Source organism: Oryctolagus cuniculus, chromosome 1 (assembly GCF_051225735.1).
Source record: "Oryctolagus cuniculus isolate XC-2025 breed Fujian yellow rabbit chromosome 1, ASM5122573v1, whole genome shotgun sequence".
NCBI classification, from domain to species: Eukaryota; Metazoa; Chordata; class Mammalia; order Lagomorpha; family Leporidae; genus Oryctolagus; species Oryctolagus cuniculus.
The window spans coordinates 124,214,395-124,237,763 of NC_142867.1; the positions used below are offsets into that span (position 1 = coordinate 124,214,395).

A 23,369-nucleotide genomic window follows, 5' to 3' on the forward strand; every position below is an offset into this window, starting at 1 on the left:
AATGGATGAAAGCTCGCTCTCTCCTAACTCCCTTTCAAATTAAAAGAACAAAACAAAAAAAATTGCCCCTAAAGCTGATCTCCTGTCTCCTCCCCCTAGGACCACAGGCAAAACCTTATGTCCGACAGTCTGGGTCCATACAACAGACCGTGTTCTCATGGGTGTCTCACGTGGGCATGGGGAGGGGACTGGGGCCCCCGGAACCCCAACCCCGGGGAGAAGGCATGAATGTCCTGGCACATACTGGGTAGGAGTGGATGTACCCAGTGCTCAGCTTTCCCAGGTGGAGGCGCATTGCCTCCTGCCTAAATCTCACCCCCCAACACCTGCCCAGTACAGCTCTGTGTGACTCCCTCCCCCAACCCTGACCAGTCACGGATTCCTGGAGTGTGGGGAGCAACTGGGAGCAACTCTGGACTAGACTAAGTTACTGGAATTAAGACTTATGCTATGCATCTGCTTTCCCACAATATGGCGCTGAGAAGGGAGTAACACCTTCTACACAGCTGCCTCCAGTTCAACCAATAAACTGTAGGACTTGCTCCTGATTGGAGGAGAGCAGCGTACTCGGCGTGTGGGTAGCAGAGTTGGGATTGGTGGAAGAGGACTATAAAGGAGGAGAGAGACAACATGCACCAGGGAACATCTATCTGAAGGAACACCTGTGCAGCCCCCGAGAGAGCCGGCCGGCGGTGTGCCGCTCCCCCGCGGAAGTGGGGAAAGTGGAAGGGGGAACCGCCCTTCCACGGAGGTGGAAGGGACGGTAGCCAACCCGGGAAGAACCAGCAGCAAACCCAGGAAGGGCCAAGCAGACAAAAGAACAGCGCAGGGTCCTGAGTCGTTCCTCCACGAAGAGGGGGAGCGACATAATGGTGCCGTGACTCGGATATGAAGCCTAGGCAGGGTTTAGTGTCGTTCCTCCATGAAGAGGGGGAGCGACATAATGGTGCCGTGACTCGGATATGAAGCCTAGGCAGGGTTTAGTGTCGTTCCTCCACGAAGAGGGGGAGCGACATAATGGTGCCGTGACTCGGATATGAAGCCTAGGCAGGGTTTAGTGTCGTTCCTCCACGAAGAGGGGGAGCGACACTGGAGGAGAGAATAAAAACCACTGCATGTTTATCACGTGGACGGAGTGCATCTGGGTAAGTGGCCATTGGTGTGCTGTCAGCCAGTCTCCCAGGAGAAGGGCTGCCTAGGTAGGTGTTTGACAGGCACAGGTCTTTGAAATGGCATTTAAAAGGCTCCAAGAAGCCAAACACTGGGATATGCAGCCTGGGTTCATATCCTTAAAAAAAATAAATCAAAAGCATACGGCGGCTGCTGCTGGTGCCTGGCTCTCCCCCAGAGCACCCCGCTCTGTGGTGCTTGCTGGGGAAAAAGGGCCCCTCCGTTTGTCCAGGAAGACATCTCTTCCGCCCGGAGACAAACCTTCAGTTTCTGTTTCTTCTCTCCGGCCTGGGTGGGGTCCTGTGCACTGCCCTAGAGCCCCTACCTCCTCCTTCAGCCATTTCTTCCCCAGTGGGCCACCAGCACCCCCTCCCCCTGTGGCTGCTTTTCTGCCTTTGCCCTTCCGCCAGGACCCCCGATTCATCCCCTACCCCTCTTCGCTCCCCCACCAGGCATACCTGATCCAAGGGCAAGGGTTCTGTGCCTTGCCTCGGTCAGTCACTCACGTTTATGAGAGGCGGGATGGCAGGCAGTACAGACAATCAGAACAAGATACGTCTTTGTAGCTTTCGACCCTGCCAGCCTGGCTGAGAAATGGAATTCTACTAGAAAGCCGGTAACCAGCAAAGTTAATGGAATTTGCAAAGCTCAGCCTCTCAAGTGCAATTCTTGAGCCTACTTAAAAATTCACCTAATTTTTACCCTGCATGCTCTGGGGCAGAGCTCCACTTCAAAAACAAAGGGGAGGCTGCCCACCCATTTCAGTCACACATGCATGGTCAGACCTCAGCATACAGTGGGGGAGTGGGGCTTGGTTTAGTGGGGAAGATGCTGTTTGGGCTGCCCACATCCCATATTGCTGTACTTGTGTTCCCTACTCAGCTCTGGCTTCTGACTCCAGCTGTCTCCATGGGAGATGGCAGTGATGTTCCTATCACCCACCTGGGAGACCTGGAAGTTTGTGACTTTGGCTTTGGCCTAGCCACAGCCAGTGGACGGTGTGAACCAGTGGGCTGGAGTTCTGTCTCAAATTAAGAGAAGATACAGTAGGTATTCACTACTGTCCAGAGACGAGACCAGGACTTCAGCTCATAGGCCCACTTTTTTTTTTTTTTTTTTTTTTTAAGATTTTATTTTATTTGAGAGAGAGAGAGAGAGAGGCAGAGACAGAGAGGTCTTCCATCTGCTGGTTCACTCCCCAGATGGCCCCAACAGCCGGAGCTGTGTCAATCCGAAGCCAGGAGCCAGGAACTTTTTCTGGGCCTCCCACATGGGTGCCGGGGACCAAGGATTCGGGCCATCTTCCACTGCTTTCCCAGGCCATAGCAGAGAACTGGAGTGGAAGAGGAACAGCCTGGACTAGAACCGGTGCCCAAATAGGATGCCAGCGCTTCAGGCCAGGTGTTAACCCACTGTACCACAGTGCCGGCCCCAACAGGCCCACTTCTCACCCAACTCTCCCCAGCCGCAGCCATGTGGGCACCAATGCCACAGAACATTGATCCCACCTGCAGCCAAGTCTCATTAGCTCCCTCGGGGCTCTTACCTTGAGGGCTGACCGACTTCTCCCGGGACCCAGTTAAGTCTGTATGCATTCCCTTTTCCTGCTCTCGTCCTCAATCTGTACCTAGAGCTCTGATCACGTTCCAGTGCCTGCACGCGACAGCTGTCTACAGCCTACGACGCGCAGTTCCAGTCCTCAGGCCACCTTCTCTTCTGGCCCCATTCTCCCGCTCCGGGGATGCCAATGACGCCACCTGCATTCCCTCAGCAGTCACCTCTCAGCTGTGATGGCTCCTGGCCAGCCTCCCCCTTGGCCTCGTCTGCTTCAACCCCACCTCTTCAAGCAAAAACCCAGCTCAAGTGTCTCCTCTCCCTGGGCCTTCCCGGACCCGTCAGTGTTTTCGATTTCCAAAGCACACTTTTTGGGTGTTTCTGTCGTGGCAGTCTGTTTTTTCTGTCGGTTTCAGTCTTTACTTCAGAAACCACAAACTCCTTAGGACAGACTCCAACGGCCCTGGACCTGGGGACCCCTTAGCATGGCAGACAGGCGGGGCCCCCGTCCTAGGGGAGCTGCTTCTCAGGAAGCAGCTGTCCTGTTCCCACGGGACTGCTGGTGGAGGTGGTTCTGTGAACGTCCCAGGAATCTCGGCCTGGGGGCTCTGGGGAAACGCAGCTGACAGGATCCTCAAGGAGTCTAGGGACATTGTCGCGGGGGACAGCAGTTGCTACTCCTCCCTAACTCTGCCTTACAGTCCAGTTCCTCGCTTTTGATATGACTCTGATACATAGGCAGTGACAAATGGTGGTCCCGACCTAATTCTAGGATGTGAGACCTGAAGTTCTGTGATCAACACCTCTAAACTTTACAGTCTGAGCTCACAACCAATTCCGGGCAACATCCACTTGTTTATTCGTCAGCCTTCTCGGCTCAACTCCTGTGGCAGGTGCTGCAAAGGATGGGTTCACTCTGTCCTAACAACTCAGTTAGGTGAGGGAGACAAACCAGTGTGACGCCAGACTTGTGTCCACACACACAACTTCAAAGTGGTTACTGCACACCAGGTTCTGTTCTAAACATTTAACACAGAACTGATTTAATTCTAACTCTATGAGGCAGATTTACAACAATGTCCCCGAGAGGCGGCTTGGAAGAGCTGAACAGAACTGGTGACAGGAGTAACAGGAGGGGTTCTGAACTCAGAAGGCTGGAGGGGCAGGTTGGGAAGGGGATCTGAGGGTGAGGGAGACAGGGGATTGGAGGTAAGGTACCAGCAGTGGGACAGGCTAGAGGAGGCTCGAGTCAGGAGGGAAGAGCGCGTAGGCGGCTATTGGTGTTATCAGGCCAGAAGCAACAAAAACTAGAATTAAGCTAGGAGCAGGAGGGATAGAGTTCATGGAAAACAGCAACAGGGGAGGGAAAGAGACCCCAGTGGAGGTACTACCCAGCTAAGAGCACCCAGAAGTAATCAACCAGGCCACACTTTGAGAAACAGGCCATCAGCAATTCCTTTCACACAGTAAGAACAAGAACTAGACCCTGCATGGAAAGACATAATAAGGCCCATCCACGTAGCAGTCTCGCCCCAGAACTACCCTCCCTCAGGGGTCACACAAAATGCCAGGGTCCAGGAGGGAGCGTAATGCTGGAGCCGTCAGGGCTCCACAGTCCCTGGCTTCTCTGCCAGTGACTGCTGGGAGAGCAGAGTCCACGCAGACGTGATGGATGATCCAGCTGGAGTGCGTCATACATTCCCTGCTCATCTCAGCGGGTTTATGCACATCAAAGTGCTAGCGTTTTATAAACTGTAAAACCCAACGAACAGGAATCTTTGCTCGCTGTCAAAGTAGATTCATTTGCACTCAATACAGAATTTCGTCCTTGGACAAGTTACCGCACACAGGCCCTACTGGGTGTACCGCTGTTTAGATTGCCAAGGAGGACATTTCCGCCTCCAGCCCTAATTTAAAATGGACTACAAAGTACTTGGCTGTGATCTTTTCCTGTTACTGTCTACAGCAACCCAATGCAGGGTCCCTAGACAGCAGCAAGAGTCACCCGAAGCAATTCAAGGGAGGGTGGTGTTGCAATGGGGTGGGGGAGGGGCTCTGAGCCTGTGCAATTTTTTTAGGTCTTTGGTGAATGGGACTCACACACTCAATAAATGACTTCTAGTCAAATGCAGCCAGAAATGTCAGTTGTGGAAAAATTCGGCGAGGATGGAACACAGGGTGTGGGGTTACGCATGGAAGCTCCGAGATGGTTCTAATGTCACTTCCCCTCACAGCGGCTGCAGCGACTCGTTCCCTTATCTGTAAAGTGAGCAGGATTGAAAACCTCGCTACTTTTTGCAGGGAAAGTCAAGCAAACCAATCAGAATTTAAGGAACCAACAACAAAAGTCTTCCCTTTGTAACCAGGGGTGTTCAGTCCCTAGGCAGAGATCAGTTTGCTGAAAAAGAGCCTCTGTCCGGGTGGAGTATGCCCCATCTCACCCAGTTTTTCCATCCGAGTTTACTCATATGTAAGAGAATTACATTCATGTATGGAATTTTGTTTACAAACAGGTTCCTCTGCCCCCACCTTAAACTCTTGGTACTTTAATCGATCGATTGTGGTTAACTTTCTCACCTTAGTACTTGGAACATTCTTGATGAGATGTAAAAAAGCTCAAACTATTAATTTCAACTCGATCAGTTGAGGAGATACGTATTTTTTGATTATTACTTCTAGTATCACTCTCTGAAAGGAACTTTCCTGGTACATAATTCATATGCAAAGCAAACTGTGGGATAGGATTTCATTCTTTAAAGCTTTTTATTTACGGGGTGTGATGTGGCAAAGTGGGTTAAGCCCGTGACACCAGCATTCCATACAAGAACACCAGTTCAAGCCCCTGCTGCTCTGCTTCTGATCCAGCTCTCTGGGAAAACAGCAGAAGATGTTGCAAACATTTCAATCCCTGACGCCCATGTGGGAGACCTGGGTGGAGTTCCAGCTTCCCAGCTCTGGAACAAACACCTGTGGGCATTTGAAGAGTGAGCCAGATCTCCCATTTGCTGGTTCACTCCCCAAACGACCCCAACAGCCAGGACCTGACCAGGCTGAAGCCAGGAGCCTGGGGCCAGCCAGGTCTTCCACCTGAGCAGGGATCTAAATGTTCATGCCATCTTCTGCCAGAACACATCCCACGTGGTGTGCAGGCACCCAGACACGGGAGCCATCACCTGCTGCCTCCCAGGCTGCACATCGGCAGAAGGATCCAGAGGAGGAGGCGGGACTCTGATATGAGAGGCAGGCATCCCGAGGGCGTCGACCGGTTTGAGCAATCCCTGCACTTACTCTTTCCTTACTTGACCAGGATACTTGACACACGTTTACGTAACATTCTCTAGTCTGTATACAATGGAAGGTCACCTAGGTAATGAATTCATCTGATGACTTTTCTCATCCACTTAACCAAACCAACATCACCAGTTTTTCCTTCCAGTCAACAATAAATAACAACAGCAGGGATTTTTTTTATTCCATAAAGCATTAATAAGATATTTTAATGAGAAAAAAAACAAAACAAAACATAGTCTCATGTTTCTATCCAAAGACACTCAAAACTAGTTTTTCCCTGCCCATCCCTTCCAACTGCAACTTTGTGACCATTAATAAAGGCCAGTTTAAAGTTTTTTTTTTAAAAAAAGTTTAAACCTTTTTTAAAAAGATTAAACAATCAGGCTAGCAAAAAGGTACTCAATACATACTTTCCTTATATCAAACAAGCTAATATTTCAGTACAATGTAACTATACAGAATATATACAATACACATATATTCACAAAGCAAACACTATAGGCTCAGAACAGATTTGAAAAAACATGATATTCACATTGATTACAATAACTCTAAAAATGATTGTAACGTTGAAACGGCACTTAGTTTACAAAAAAGTCACAAAAATATATGTGTGTGTGTGTGTGTGTGCGCGTGTGTAGTCACCAAGAACTATGGTTCCTGTAAAATACTAATAGCCAGGTACTAGTATATAAAACGTGGATTTCTGACATTGTATACATTTTTAGGAAATAAAACAAAATCCAAAACCATTTTTGCTATTGTCAAAAGTCAAACATGCCAAGTAACTTAGCTGTGGCCACTGTCACCGAGGAAAGCCACATTTGAAGGAGATGACGACTGGACACAAAGCTGGTGAACTAGGGACTGGCACAGGGTAAGTACTGCATCTAGGAGGGGCAGAAGACATGAAAACCACCCACTTATGTAAATCAAATTCACATTTTCTCCCCAGAATTACCCTTCCTTGAGGGCGTCACAAGATGCCAGTGCCCCAAAAGAACCATAACGCTGAAACCGGCAGGGTACAAAGGTCCCTCCCCAGCCCTGACTTCCTTGCCACTGGGCAACAGGCAAATATGAAAGCATGCATCAGCTACACAAAGCAGTCACCTGCCCACCTGGAAGAGCCTGGTGCGGGGTTTCCTCCTAGGCTGGCTGCACTAGAAAAGTACTCTGGTTTTACATGGAGCCAGATTTATGTTAGCCCTGTGAAATACTGAGCTACTTAAAGCAGCAAATGTGAAATTATAGAAACAAAACCACAATTTTATTTAGAAATTCATTTCTGTTACATCAAAGCAATTTTTTCCCCCTCAAACTGACTCCTTAACCAGACATCGATGTTTTCCATCGCTGAATTCTGGTCTACTATCTCAAGTTGACTTTCTCATCATGCTGCTCTGGGAAAAGACACTTCCTAATCAGGAAAAGTTTAAATTTACTTTTAAAAATGGGAATACAGGAATTTTAAAGTTTAAAAAAAAGTCTGTTCTAAAAGTATCTTTCACAAATATATATATATTTAAATATTAAAATAGGCTACCTAGGATTTTTTATAAAATGGCTTTTGAAAAGACAGCAGAGGCACCAAGAAGCCATCTACTATCCTCCAAGTTGGACATAAGGTGCCACAGGGGTGCCCTGTAAAGAGGCAGGCAATCTCTATCTGATGCAACAAGAGGCAGCAGTAGCAACAGAAAAATTAAATATATCACTAGGAACTGGGATCAAAACCAAATTTTACCCTACTAGGGACTGCTGCTTAAAAGAAAAAGAAACACAAAATATAAGCATTACAAGCCATTTCTTTGCACAAGGAAGAAAATGATTAAAGTTTATGACCTTACTCCTTCCAAATACCCGCTGTGTCATTCATTTTAGGTACTTGAAAGATGAAAGAAAAGTAGTGCAACTTTCCAAAATGTAATGGACTACTCTCAGTATGAGAGACTTCACACAGCATCTGCCCACTAGAAAACCAAGTTGGTAACTAACAAGAAGAAATCTAGAGCAAACACACATGGCCTAATACAGAAAAGGCTCTCCGTAGCAAGCAGGTGCCTGAGAACCGCACCAAAGGCTTCCCACCTTCAAGGGAAGCCAGCTGCCACTGGCACCCAGGAGCCGACGTGCACTGAGAGGAGCCGACGGGCTTCTCTACAGGCAGGGCTTGAGCCTTCCTCAGCAGGAGATGGACTCTGGTTACCCAACATTCACCTACAGGATGGTTTTTAACTAATTTACTTGAATAACAAAATCTGGAAATGTTTAGACTGGCATTCGGGAAAATGACCACAATTTAACACAAGTCACGACATTAGTGTCACAACTCCCTAAACCATTAAGCAGTGATTTTATTAATAAATCATCACAACTGACCCCAGGACTTCAAGCTGAATCAGTGAAATTAGCCATTTTTAAAGAGAAAGGATACAGCACGATAATCTGATTTTATAAGCCAGGTACTTCAAACTAAAATTTAAAAATTGTATTAAAAAAAAACCTAAAAAGAATTTTCTGGTTTTAATCCATGGTCTGAACTCTTAAATTCTTGTAGGCTATTACATACACAGGAATCTTGATATTAGCTAGGACTGGCCTGGGTCCTTTTCAGAGGGTGCTTACTTAACTAAAGCAGCATAAACATTTCAAGGTAGTTTCATTTTGGATACTGCCAAACCAAGATTCCAGTAACAGCTGGAAATCCACAGAGGCTATTTGCTTAACATGGAACTATTTCTCTCATTGTGATACAGTGGAAATATCTGTGTTTAGGACAAAGTAAAATAAGAAACGAGTATGACTACTGATGTGACTGGTCTCCTGACACAAGGCTTCATCCACCATGAGTATGATGAAACATCTCAACAGATCTGCAGTCTGAATTCAGAAACCACAGGGTGAGCTTCCTTAACTCGAGGCTGGCTCATTGTATTTCACTGTTTAATTTGAATCATTATTGCTCTTGGCTAATTTATCTTGCTGAGGACTTTTCAAATAAAAATACCCTATATGCCACCACATTTAGTCAAGCAAAAATGACACTGAAAGATAAAAATGGGTCTGGACAAAATAAGGAGCAACTTAATTTAAATTTGGTGATTCTGGCCTAAAGCCTATGAGAGTATGCTTAGCTATACACAATTCTCATAGAAACATCTACCTCAAAACAGAGCTTCCCTTGTTCTCTCAATTTGTTTTACTGCTTCAGAAAAGTTTCTATGCATTCTTCTCTCAGTAACTTTTAAGATCTAAATGTACTGTAAGCAAAGCATCTGATGTCAGTAGCTACAGTGAAAGCCACAGTTACTGCCTTTTGGCCATTTTGGTTTCTTCCAAATGTAAAGTTCACTAGTTTTTCTGCCAGTTAATAACTAGAAGGTTATTTTATTCTTCATTTGGATGCATATTTCAGCTATAACATGATATCTTGGAAATAAATGAGTGAAACAGAAAATTTTTAAATTTTCTTGTTCATCAATGTACAAATCTCAAACTTTCAGTGAATATACACAATTTTAACAGTTCATTCTGTGTGTCTACTAGTATAGAATTATATAAAGTAATATACTTTTCAGGGATATAAAGCTGAAAGTGACTAAAACATGATCAGAGTGTCTTCAAAATAAAAGCCACTAAGCTGATAAACTGGTCTCTGTTTAGATTAGGTTAATAAGCAGCGAAAGGACTCAGGCTCGCAGGGAACCATTTATAGACTGGGAGAGTCTGGCTCAGTGTTAGAAGGTTAGTGAATTACTCATGATTAAGTATATCAGATGTGCTGACCAGTCTACTCCATTAGGTAAAATATTTGAACAAAATGGAAGCTTTCCTGTTTGTAAAACCAAAGGACGTGTGTCCCTGCATGCGACCTCCCTGCTATATGTCAGAAAGGTTGCTCAAGTTTTAAAATGTAAGATGGATGAGGATACTTAAGTATTTTACTTTATTCTGTCTCACTGAAACTGAAAACATAAAAAAACTGACAGTGTAACTAACTGTTTAATTACTTAAAATAAAAATTAAGATGATTGGCAATTCAAAATAAGAAAAATACATTTAAATATATTTGAGGATGATAACTTCCATCTGCACCCATTTATAGAAAACTCAGGGTGAAAACACCCGATCCAGTATTGATCTCTTTGTTTCAAATCAGAATTAGTGACATGCTGGATGCTTCTATTAGAATACACCATTAAAAATTAAAGGAATGACTATAGGAGCTATAACATCTAGTATTATGGGTGAACATCTTTGTTTGCTTCTGAAGTATATCACATCTATTTGGCAGTTAACAAATTGAAAATAAAAGATTTTCTTGTATAAAATGCTTGGTTTTAAAAAGGTAACTAATTTTGCATTCTAAAATTTAAGCCCTTTAAATATCACAAAGTTATCCTCTTGGGCCCTAAGGAAATAGCTATCCTTATATATTCTAAAGAAGAGTATTTTAATGTTTGGTTACACAGGTAATTTCTAATGGATGGGATAATGTAACTGGCTCTCATCTCTTTGCAATGTTTTCCCTACGTTCTGATACAAATTATATATCTAGGCATTCCTCATTGAAATGAGTTTTAAATAAATCTAAATACTACTATATATACAATTATCCTTTGCAGCTTTGCTTCCTTAAACAGATCCATAAACTAAACTTCCTTAAATCATATATCAAGAAAAATGCAGAGCCTTAATGAGACAGGAAAAGGCTTTTGTTTGTACAATTTTATGTTAAATAGTCATTAGTCACCTTGAATTGATAGGTTTGGGCAACAGAAAACTTAACCAGACATGTGTTTTCACAGTATATTCAAATTTCCCATAAAACTTGTAGATATGTGAATTTGTTACTACCAATTAAGACCTAAAGTTTGCATTTGGGAAGAGCACCTAGTGATAGGTGGTCTTTCATCCTGAGAATATGATCCGAGTACTTCAGAGCTGCCAAAATTGTGCAGGGCTCCTTCTCATCACAGAGTTCTCAGGACAGGAGATTTGCTACAGCATTTCCAACCAATAAACCTGCTAAGGATTCTTACACTGCTCTTTATTCTTAGGTCTTTCCTTCCTTTCATTCTGTCTTGTTCTTAAAAAAAAAAAAAAAAAGGTAACTCTTGAAACTAAGAGCAACAATGATGCTTAATCACAGATTTTACCTCTTCTTTGTTTTGCCAATACAGGATTTTTAAATTAATTTTGAGATTTATCTATTGGTAAGCCTAAGTTTGCATACACTACCTATGAAATAAAAAATAAAACTTCCAAACCTGCTCAGTTGAGACACAGCAGCACCATAGTACCAGTCTGTTGCAGAAAATAATTCAGCCCTACTGTAAAAGAAGTCTAAAAGGTAGAAGCCCATCACAATCTGCATATGCTGATCCTCTTGAAAGCAACATACCTATGTTTAGGAGGAAATGGGTAAAAAAACCAGGTTCATGAATGAGGTAAAACACTAGAAATAAGTACAGCAGAGTATGGGCAGAGACAGAAAGAAACTTAACTTTAACAAAAAATTCCAATGAGTTCACTTTTGCTTACTTTATATTTTTTGAAGAAAAAAACACCCTAAATTACAGAATTAGCCAATTTAAAAAAAATGAAGTCATTTATCATTAAAAAAACAATATTTAGTAATTCCTGGCACCTGAACCAAATTCAGATCTGTGTTTTATCTAGAGAGTAGTATTTTGTTTCTCTTCCCTAATCTAATCTGATGCTTTGCTTTCTTAATTATTAAGCTCTGGGTAGATAAAAAGAACAAATGTTATTCAAAAGCCTATTATTCACGAACTCATCAGTACTCAGGGTTAGAGGCAGAGATACTTCAATGGCATCAGAGGAAAACGTACCCCAGTCTACAGCATCTGATAAATTTCAACTAGAAAACTACGAAGTTTCCTTTGAGCAGCACAAATGCTGATATTCATTAATTTAGGGTTTTTAGTTTTTTGTTAGTATAAACAATTTTCTTCTTTCCCCCAGATTTATGGGTCATAGATGATCGTTTTATAGCTTCTTATCTTTTAAATTATTGCTTACACTGTGTAAAAACTATAGTAACTGCTTTTAACAAACTTGGCAATGTCTAAAAATATTCTGGAAGAAGGACATGTCACGGTCATACAGGGCTTTGTAAACAATCTTAGTTAAGAATGTCGCCTCAACAGAGAATTATTCTGTCCAAAAAAGCACATTAAAAACATCCCTGACAATACACAAGCCTATATATAAAATATAGAGTATCTCCAATATTTTTCCTTTATATGGTAGCACATCAGTATAGTAAGGTAAAGTACCCCTGATGGAGCAAGGAGAAAACTCATTTGGGTGGTGCCCTAATTGGACAATCACATTCGAAGACCAGATAAACATCAATTTTAGTCAGAAGAGCAGGATTTAAACCATTCCCGTGAAGCTGGGGTTTACCTACTTCAGCTTCCAATGCTGGCCACTTCATCCACTGCTTGACTATTCTCAGTCATGGTTCTTTGCCTTTCGAGTGGCACTGTAATGGTACAAGGAATGTCTACCCCATTCCCACCTTTCATCAAGAAAAATTATAATAGAAATGACAAATACTAAAAAAAGAGAGTATGCTGGGTCTCAGAAGTATTTACCCTAATAATTTTAAAGAAAGCTTACCATAAACACTTCAAAATCAACAGGCTTTACAAAATATTGTACAGCGTCCTGTGTATAGGAGTAAACATCTACTCAGGCCAACTGTCAGGTAATTTGTCTCTGTACACCCATTCATCTCAGGAAAGTTAATAACCACCTCATTTCTTCTTACCGAATGGTCTAGCATTACCCCACTTTTAACAATGGAAGAAGACACTGGTAAATGTTGTAAAAGTCAACTGGTTCTTCTTAATTCTCATAGTTTCTACTGTGTTCCAACATCATGTTATAGTGTACTTACAGAAACAATCTCTCAGTTATGAAAAATAAAATATCAGTTGCAGGGCTTACAAAGTAAAAAGGGAAATTCTTTCCCAAATTCTATTTTTGTTTAAAAAATTAAATTAAATTTAAATGTACAAGACCAAGCACAGGCACTTTCCAAAAACCAAAAATGAAGCCAAACCACAGAATTAGTCAATAGTTATAGAAGACAGCTCTGACTTTGGGGGGTCATCTCTGGTTGCCTCAGAACAAGTACTGGTCTTTGGCTGCTCTGGCACTTCTTCCTCCTTTTCTGCCAGCCCACCAAGAGACCCCAAGGGAAAAGTGCTTTCGCAATTCTGGGTGGAGGAGACCTGTGAAATTACAGGCATTTGAACAGAGGAGTTGCTTTCAAAACTGTGTTCTCCAAGATCATACTGAACAAGGGTCTCTTCTTGCTCCTGGTTTAAGTAGTCCGGTACTAGGAAATCACTAGATGAGAGGCAAAGGATGAAACAGAGAGTTAATTTTAAATCAGTAACAGACAGACTACAATAAAAAGATAGGACCTGTAAAACAAGATTGGGCTTTTTCATTTCACTAATTCTTCCACGAAGATAAAACTCAGAAACTTTCAACTTAGACATTTTCTTAAATATGAACTAAAGCTAGTAATTAGGACCAAGTGTCCCAACTCCCTACCACCAATGCATGAAGTTAATTCCTACGTTCAGTGTCTCTTTAGACACTTAAGCACCCTTTCTTCTTTGCAGAGGAGTACCTATACATGAAGCAAATATAAGCAGCATGCTCACTGTAAGCAATCGTCTGAATCATCAAACGCTTAGCCTTCCTTGGACCACACACTGAGACATATATAAACCCAGTTTCATGTTACTAACTGGATATATGTTAAGTAACCAAGTCCTTATATATAAATGACTTTATACATCATTTACAATACAAAGTTGAGAAATGTAGGAAATAACTGATGTGTCCTGCTATTAGATTAAGTAAATTAAAGTAAATTACTTTTGAGTCAGAATTTGGAAATGAATATGTTGAGATTGGTTATATATGCTAATTCTCTAGAAGTATTTCATTATTGATCTTATTGGAAATATGGGCAGTAGAATACACAGAAAATTTGACAACAGTGGATATTTTCCATGAGTGGTAAGATCAGAAAAAATTTTAATTTGTTCTTTATACTTTCTGTATTTTCTAAAATGTCTATGGATAAGCACTTTTGGGGTATTAAAAGAATAAACTTTATAAAATACATCATCCTAAATGCTTTAAATCATTATTATTGATCTAAAAAAGTTCCTTACATTAGGACTGTCAAATTATAGTTGGTGAGGTTATTTATAATTTGATTGTTATTAATAAGAAATCTGATTATCTGCAAAGGAACTTAAAATATCCTATGTTATATATCCTAAAAAAGTCTTCAGTGATAGAGAAAAGGAGTGGGGGATACAGGACACTTAACAGGGAACATACAGATGATAAGAATGGTTAACCGCAACACTATTTTAATCATAAGCAGGCTATGTTTAACATGATATGTGTAACCAAGATTTAATAATGTGACAACCATACATTCAGAATTAGATGTGATCACATTAAACAAAATGAATGTATGGTTTGATGGGAAAAGATTTATGAAGAAATAATTTGTTATTTATTGAAAAAGTTTCAAAAATACAGGTAACTTACAACATTATGATTTACAAAGATTTCATTTTGTAAGAAACCAAAAATTCCTACAGAGGTACAATATTCATAAAGTATTAAAAAACAGACAACAGAATTTTCTATCTAGGAGACCTTAGAAGCCATCTGTTGAAAGCTTACACTTTATCTTATGCTAAGTTTCAGGCTTCTTCATCTGCAAAGTGACATGCGTAATCAACAGCAGTCAATGGCAGAGCTACAACTAGAACCTGATCGCCTTGGAAACCCTACAGACCAGAAAGGCAGCTCTATTATAAATTATTAAAATTAAAAGCATGGAGCTCTGAACTCAGGAACACAGGAAAGACTTATTTGATCTAAACAATCACATCCGCTACAGCTGCACCTGCGGTTCCTTTTGTACTGCTAATGGGACATTGCTCAGATAGAATTAAAAAAGAGACAGAGAGAGAGTGTGTTTGAGAATTTTAGTCCTAGCCAGAGTCTGTAGTAACCCTGGACTACTGAGTATTATCTGGCATGGTATATTTTCCAGTAAGATATAATGATCTACTATAAAATTATTTAACATTAGGTTTTTTTTTTAAAAAAAAAAACTAAGAGTATACTTCTGTAAGAAAATATTTTTAATACTACCAACTATAAAATATTTATAATTTTATATTCTTAGAAAAGATTCAGCAAAATTTTATCAGATTAGAATACGGACAGTGGGGTTTTAAAATGAAGACTGACTAGCTGGCAACCTGATTAAAAAAAACACAGCAGGCTGCCCTAAAAGCAGGAAGAGAGAGTTCAGAAAGCAGTTTTCCTGGCTGGGTTTTCGCTGTGCACCTCACCTGCTCTGGAAGTAGTTTGCTAGCTCTGATGCTTCATGGTTCAGACTCCTCAGGTGCACGATTAAATTTCCAGAGTTGGTGAACATGGCGCCACATGTTTTGCACTCGTAAATCCGAGGCTTGCGGATAATGTGCCGGGAAACCCTCATGTGGTGTTTATATTCCCCGAAGGAAGTGAAAGTGGCACTACATATCTGGCACCGGAAACAGCGTTTACCTTCATGCTTTAGGCGATGCATCTTTAGCGAGTAAGCCCTGGTGAACTTTTTCCCACAGCGGTCACACTGAAATGGTTTAATTCCTATAAAACAAAGACAAACAAAATACCATCTAAAAACAAAATGAACTAAAAAGTCATAAATCCCACAAATTTCTCAATTATAATTTTGTAGTAATCATTTAAAAAGGCAAAAACGCCAGCAAAATGTATTCTAATGTATTCTACACCATTATCTCAGAGAAGTTACAAAAATCTGAAAAGCCACTAAAAAAAAAAAAGGCAGGACATGGAGAGGCAAACTAGGTGATACATGCTGGAAATGGTTTTTGAATACTCTTCTAAATCACTGATTTTACAAACTTCAAAACAAATTTAAACAAAAGTATTGAAACAGAATCAAAGCCACCGTGTAAAATCACTTGTAGCTTCATTTCACTAACAAACAGGTTTATACTAAAAAGGTGTGAAAATGATCAATACCTCCTTCTCCATTTCTTATCTCAAGGAGTAAAATGAGCGGGAAAAAGCAAAATTCAAACATCTCTTGAATGTAAGGATCATGATACAACGATCACGTGATGAACTGGCTCTTTGGGTATTTAGTACAATACTGATAGAAAATTAGTGAGTTATAAAGCATATTAATGGTCTCCTTAAATTATCAGTTTCTTTTTGGGAAAAAGCAAATTAAAAACCCCATAAAACATAATCTGTGGATTTAACAAAGTCAGAGGGAATTTGTGTTAGGACACAGACTATCAGCCTTATTTATGCACAGAAGGAGAAAGCAGGGCACTAACAAGCTGAAGACGGCAGCGAGGATCTCTCACCCACAGAGGTCAAGGTTTTACCCCTAAGTATCTGTCGCCTTTACACGATCACTGAACTTAAAATTTCACTGAATCTGTTCTACACATTCATTGAAAATCTCTTATACTAAAAACAAAAAGCAAAAACCACAAAGCTAACTAATCAGGGCACAGAGAAATTTAGAAAACAAATTTTAAAAGCTCATTTTTATTTGGAAATAATTTCAGAGAAGTTACAAAGAACACGATACATGCCCTTTTACCTCACTAGCTTTACCATCTGTGTCCATGTCTCCCCATCTCACAGACACTCATCTAATACACCCAGTATCTTAATTTACATATTAACTCTAAACGTCTTAATATTTTAATCTATTTAATACAAATAATGGCATTTTAAAATTTTATTAATTTGAGAGAGAAGCAGAGAGAGAAAGCTCCCATCTGCTGGCTCACTTCCCAAACGCTGCTGGGCTCAGGGAATGCAATCCAGGTCTCCTAGGTGGATGGCAGGAACCCGACCCATCAGTGCTGCCTCCTAGGGTCTTGCAGCAGCAGAAAGCTGGGGTGAGGGGTGCAGCCAGGCACTGAACCCAAGCACTGCGACATGGGATTCAGCAGTCTCAAGCAGGGGCTCACTGCCATCCACTCCTGAGTATTAATCAGAAAATTTAAGCCAGAGGCCAATGCACAAGCAGACAGATTCTAACTGCACCATTTCAGCTACAGACTTAAGCTAATCTACTCATATTTGATTACACTTCTTTTTTTCTTAACTCAAAAGTACCTGTTTTTATTTTAACTAGGATTCCAAAATTAAAATGTTTTAGAGCACTCACTCACTTAACAAGGAAGACAGCATTACCTGAGTGGATGAGCATGTGCTGTTTTAGGTTCTGAATACGGGTGAATCGCACCCCACAGGTTGGACATTGAAAAGGTCTGTCTGGACCATTTGGACTTGGTCGTTCTGTACTGCTGGTGGAAGGAGCAATGTAGAGTTGGTAGGGGTACTGAACATTTTCCAATCTAAAAAAATAGACCAAAGAAGGCAACCAGGCTCTGATTTTTAAGTTGAATAAACATTTCTGCAGGTCAGTATTACATGAACGAAAGAAAAAACACTAAAAAATACTTTTGAAATAGTTTAGCTGTCAGATTAACTGGTTAAAGAACGAAATCCTGTCTTTTGCAACAAAAAGAATGCAACTGGAGACCATTATGTTTAGTGAAATAAGCCAGCCCCCAAAAGACAAGTATGTTTTCTTTGATTTGTGGTAGCTAATATAGAAACTGACATCATGAGATCTGATTATTGTTTATAGCCTTTTTTATACTACTGTGGAACAGTGGTCTTTCTACTTTCTACTTGTTGAATTCTTTATTTAGTGGAGGATTATGGCTGTGACTACAAAGTAAAATGAAATTATGTCATCACCAAAAAAAAAAAAAAAAAAACCTAAAAGAAGGAAGAGGGAGGGAGGGATGAAAATATCATGAGCTTAAAATCGTACATATGAAATACATGAAATCTGTTCTCATTATATAAACTTAAAAAATACCAAAATGTTATTGTCCAGGGAGTCTAGCATCTTAATTAAGTATGGCCATTTAAACACAGGACATATCATAACCTATTTTACCTTGCTAGCCTTCTCTCTAATCCCTCCCTGATTACCACTGCTTTAATTTAGGGCCTCATCAGTATAAGCCTGAATTAACAGATCTCCCTTTACCTCCACACCCCTCTAATTTATCCTTCTCATCGTACCACAGTGATCTGAATAAATCAGCCACCTGTATAAAGCCTACAGAACTGCTATCTTCAGAATAAATCTAAACTCCTTTGGAAGGCTTGCCAGACTCCTTCTGATCTGGGATCTGTGTCCCTTTCCAGCCTATCCCATAGCCTACACCAATACTTCCCCCAATGTGCCATAATCTCTCTGAAGGCTGTGATTCTGAGCATTTAACTTCACTGCCTACCTTGTTCTAGATGATGATCATTTTAAGAAATCTAGCTTAGAAGTCACCTTGTCCTCTGGGAAGCCTTCTTTGACTCATCGATTGCTTATGTTGGTTCTCTCCTATGCAGGCTGCCCATGAGAACTCCCTGTAGATCGCTTATGATGATGTTTATTTCTCCACTTTCAACCTCTCTCCCTCCCCCCGTAATGAGACAACTGCGTCCTTGGGAAGCGACAGACATCTAACCTCTATCCCCATCACCCAGTACAGTATTTCATAAACTACAGAAGACCCAACTTCATATCTAAAATTAAGAAATGTGGGTAATTAGCTTATGCGTTCATTAATTCACTGAAATAAGTGTAGTTCATAATCTCCTCTCTCAGACTTAACTATTCAGGAATCATATACCTTGTTGAGTCCCGTGATTCCCTCCAGGTTTCAGCAACTAAGTTGTTTTTTTTTAATTTTTTTAATTAATTAATTTTTTTTGACAGGCAGAGTGGACAGTGAGAGAGAGACAGACAGAGAGAAAGGTCTTCCTTTCCCGTTGGTTCACCCTCCAATGGCCGCGGCGGCCGGCGCGCTGCGGCCGGCGCACCACGCTGATTTGAAGGCAGGAGCCAGGTGCTTCTCTTGGTCTCCCATGGGGTGCAGGGCCCAAGCACTTGGGCCATCCTCCACTGCACTCCCTGGCCACAGCAGAGAGCTGGACTTGAAGAGGGGCAACCGGGACAGAATCCGGCGCCCCGACCAGGACTAGAACCTGGTGTGCCGGCGCCACAGGTGGAGGATTAGCCAAGTGAACTGCGGTGCCGGCCCAGCAACTACAGCTTTAACGTTGTTCTGGGCTCTCTTTGAGGAGGCACTTAGTTGTTTAGTGAAGTCTGTATTCAGTGACGAGAGGCATATAAATAGAGAAGATTATCAAAACAGGAGGGTCCAACAGTGATTGGGCATTGCTTTGGACTGGTCAGAAAGGCCTCCTTGCCAACTGACACTAATATGGTGATCTGACGGTCAACAAGGACCCACCAATGTGAAAGTCAGGGAAGAAAGCAGTTCAGGCAAAGGCCCTACAGTGACAAAAAAGGCCCAAAGACAGGAACAAATATGGAATCTTCCAGGGGCTGAAAGGAGGTCAGTGTGGTGGGACTGTAGTTTGCAAGGAGCATGGTCTAAAGGGAGTTCAGAAGAAGTCCTGTCACACAGAGTTTAAGATTTTAAGTGTGAATGGAGAATGTCAACCAATAGCTTAGAACAATGATATATAATCTCACTTTAAGAAGCTTCTGGCTGTTATGCGGAGAATGGAGTACAATAAAAATGAACGAAAGAATGAAGAAGCTGTCAATCAGTGGCCAGTTTGAAGGTTATTGCAGTAGTCTATACAAAAGATGGGGGTGACTTAGACTAGGGTTCCCTTGTAGGCAGACTGGGATTACATTTTTGCAGGCAGAGTTGACAGGACTTAAGAATTAATTTAAATAAAGGGAGGGAGAATGGGGAGTTATATGGGAAAGAAAGATCACAAATAGTTCTGAGATTTTTTTCAGAAACTGGGGGATGATGATACTATTGACTGACATGGGAGAAAGACTAAGATGGGGAATTAGAAATCAAGAGTTCTGTCCTGGCCTTGTCCAGTCTGCAAATGATCTTTATATATCTTTGTGGGAACACTTTTATAGAGCAGATAGATTAATATGAAGATAATGACTTTATGGACACACAGATAAAGATCTGGCAAACACTTTTTGTAGCAGGCTAGGTAGTATTTTGACTTTGCAAGCTATACACTATTTCATTCTGCCATCTATAAACACTATGTAAACAAGTGTGTTTGTGTTCTAATCAACACTTAATTTACAGATAAAGGTGGTGGGCTGGAATTCACCTGTGGCCCAAAGTTTGTCAATACTCAACAGATACCCCGAGAAGTTCATAGAAAATAAATTAAAATAAGTTTGTTTTGGTACAAAGAATGTTTTTGAAATCTACAAGTACAGGGATCTTCAAAAGTTGTGGAAGATGTGTACTGTGAAAACACTAGGCCTAAATTTCAAAATTTTTCTGAAATAAAATAAACTTCTTTAAATTCCATTTATCATGAACTTTTTACCCTCATATTTCAAGCAATAGTATTAGGTTTGTAAATGCCAGGAAAAAACCTGTACAGGTGGTCAAATTTATAATAATGACAATGCTATCTGATTACTCTGAAAAGTATACTCAAGTGAGATCCCAATCAATGGCCTTTACAATTCCTATATAAAATACTTGACTTTTTAAGCACACCCTCACAAGACGACGACATGCTTTGTTAGTACTAACCGATCATCATCATCTGCATGAGTATTCGTGCTGGAAGTGCTTTGAAGTGTTGGTAACCCCTCGGTAACACCTTCGTCTACTGAACCTGTAAACAGGAGAAAGAAGACAGCTGTCAATACTTTGTTGTAAATAAGCCAAGATGTTGATTGTAAGCTATAGATATCCAAGCCTCTAAAGAATTCATATTTTGAATTATTAATCAAAAGTGGTAGGTTTATCTGAATTAAAAACATGTGAATTCAGATAACATCCTTATATTACTATTCAAATTCTTTTCAGGATACAAATTTCAGAAATCAAGTGGAGCAATCCAAATGCAAACTAAACAAAAATAAAATAATTAACAATTAAGGAAACACTGAGAATTCTTCTCTTTAAAAATGTATTTTATTGTAACAAACATTACTGTCCCACTTCTCCATGGAATTTACAGGACAAAGTGAACACCTGGGCAACCTCCACGCAAGCTGTGTGAAAGTACTGCCAGGGTCCTAGAAGTCCCCACCCACCCTTCTCATCCTCAACCTTCACCTTGTAAGCCTGATTTTTATTCAAATACAGGTCCCCATAAACTAGGAACTGTTTTTTGCAAAAACAAAGCACACACATGGTCAGGGCTACTTTTCCATCATGTACAGTGCCAGAGCTGAGTAGCTGTGGTTGTGATAGTGAGTTCAGCCCAAACTATTTACTGCCTGGCCGTTAAGGAAGAGTCTGATAATGCCTGCCATAGACAATCAAGTTCGGTTGTTTGGTTGTAAACTCTATATAAACTGAGTCATACAATATGCATGTGTCTTCCTTCTTTCCTTTAACATCATAGACTTACTCATGCTGTTAAATGTAACAAGTTTATTTTCACTGCTGCATCATCTATCCATTTTACACCCGATGGACAGTTTTAGGCTACTACAGACAGTGCTGCTGTGAATATTCTTGTACAAGTAACTTAATGCACATGTGTAAGATTTTCTCTAGGGCATAAGCTTAGAAGTGGAATTGTGAGGTCACAGAAAACACGCATTTTCAATATTATTCACAAATGCTTAACTCTTCCAAAGTGACTGTATTAAATCTGCATTACTGCCAGCAGCACATACGAGCTGTGTTGTTCTGCATCCTCAACATTTAGTATTGTTGGGATCTTAAACTTTTTACCGATTTGATGGTTGTACAGTAGTTTCACTTCCCTTTCTATTAATGAGGTTGAGTTCCATTTTACGTATTTACCAAGCCTAGTCTGTGAAAAGCCTCTTCAAGTCTTGCTATTGCGTTGTTTTATCTTTGCACCTTATATGGCTTGTCTTTCTAATCTTTCATGGTTTATTTGGAAGACCACAGGTTTTTAATTTTAACTTAGCATGATTTGTAAATCTTTTCCTTTATAGTTACAGTTTTTGGTCTTGTTTATAAATGTAATTCCCTTCCCAGGGTGGGCATCTGGCCTAATGGCGGAGCTACTGCTCAGGGTGCCTGCATCTTTTATCAGAGGGCCTGGTTTGAGGCCTGGTGCTGCTCCTGATTGCAGCTTCCTGCTGGTGCAGACCTCAAGAGGCAGCAGGTGAGGACTCCAGAGGTGGTCCCTGCCACCCATGTAAGATGTGGAGAGTTCTTGGCTCTTGACTGAGCCCAGCTCTGGCTGTTGTGGGCACCTGGAGAGTGAACCAGTGGATACGAACTTTATCTACCTGTCTCTAACTCTCAAATAAATAAAAATGTAAGTTTTGGTAAAGTCTTTCTCAAGAAAGAAGAATCCCCATTTCAAATTATCTCATGAAAGACTGATGTTGTTGCCTTTGGGATTTAAGTCTTTAATCCACCTTGAGTTGATTTTGTGACCAAATGCATTTATTAAGGAATATCGCATTCTCTGCTTAGTAGTGCCATCTGTTACTTATCAAGTGTCCATAAACACCCGAGTTGGTTTCCAGATTTTTCTATCAGCTCCATTTGCCTGTCTGTCCTTGCATAATCTTTGGTTACCGCACCTCTAAAATCAATCATGGTATCAAGCAGAGTAGGTCCTCTCACCTGTTCATTTGTTCCCTGAACATTCTGGCTTTTTCTTGGCCCTTTGCATTTCTATGCACATTTTAGAATCAACTTGTGGAATAGAAGTGGTAACAATCACTTTTCCCTACTTTATTGGTTTGGGATCGTGATATATTCCTTCCCTATCCTGTTTCCCACAACCAGAGAAATTGGACCTATACTTACCAAGTCTCAAGTTAATCAAAACCTTCATTTCCACCTGAATCACAAAAGAATTTTAGAAACTCATTTCCTACCTACTTCCATCCTGGAATGTATGAATTACTGTTTCTTTTTAAAAAAAAGATGTATTTATTTATTTCAAAGTCAGAGTTACAGAGGAAGGGAGAGAAGAGCGAGCAAGCTTTCATTCTCTGGTTCACTCCCCAGTTGGCTGCAATGGCCAAGGCTGAGGCAGGCCTTTAGCAGGGAGCTGGATCAGAAGTTGAGCAACCAAGACATGAACCGGCACTCATAGGATGATGGTGTTGAAGGTAGCAGGTTTACCTGTTATGCCACAACACCAGACCCGTGTCTGATATTTTCTTTGTTCTGATT

The 23,369-nt window shown here is 41.1% G+C and overlaps 1 protein-coding gene and 1 long non-coding RNA gene across 10 annotated transcripts in view; one reads left to right on the forward strand and one right to left on the reverse strand.

Annotated features, from left to right (window-relative positions):
- Window positions 1-479: 479 nt before the first annotated feature.
- Window positions 480-11,525, forward strand: LOC149128610 (uncharacterized). The gene is made up of 2 exons (XR_016221971.1): window positions 480-1,145; window positions 2,802-11,525. It is a non-coding gene; the product is annotated as an uncharacterized LOC149128610 (long non-coding RNA).
- Window positions 5,469-23,369, reverse strand: part of ZBTB44 (zinc finger and BTB domain containing 44) — a 67,116-nt gene continuing 49,215 nt past the window's right edge. For 3 of the 9 annotated variants that reach the window (XM_089314369.1, XM_070065660.2, XM_070065646.2), the window contains 4 exons: window positions 20,781-20,865; window positions 17,344-17,507; window positions 15,450-15,750; window positions 5,469-13,401 (listed from right to left, as the gene is read on the reverse strand). In XM_089314369.1, the coding sequence (XP_089170495.1) occupies window positions 13,119-13,401; window positions 15,450-15,750; window positions 17,344-17,507; window positions 20,781-20,865 (833 nt within the window). In that variant the 3' untranslated portion in view covers window positions 5,469-13,118. The remainder of the gene's footprint in view (window positions 13,402-15,449; window positions 15,751-17,343; window positions 17,508-20,780; window positions 20,866-23,369) is intronic. The other 6 variants (XM_070065663.2, XM_070065644.2, XM_070065661.2 and 3 more) reach the window with 4 other exon arrangements.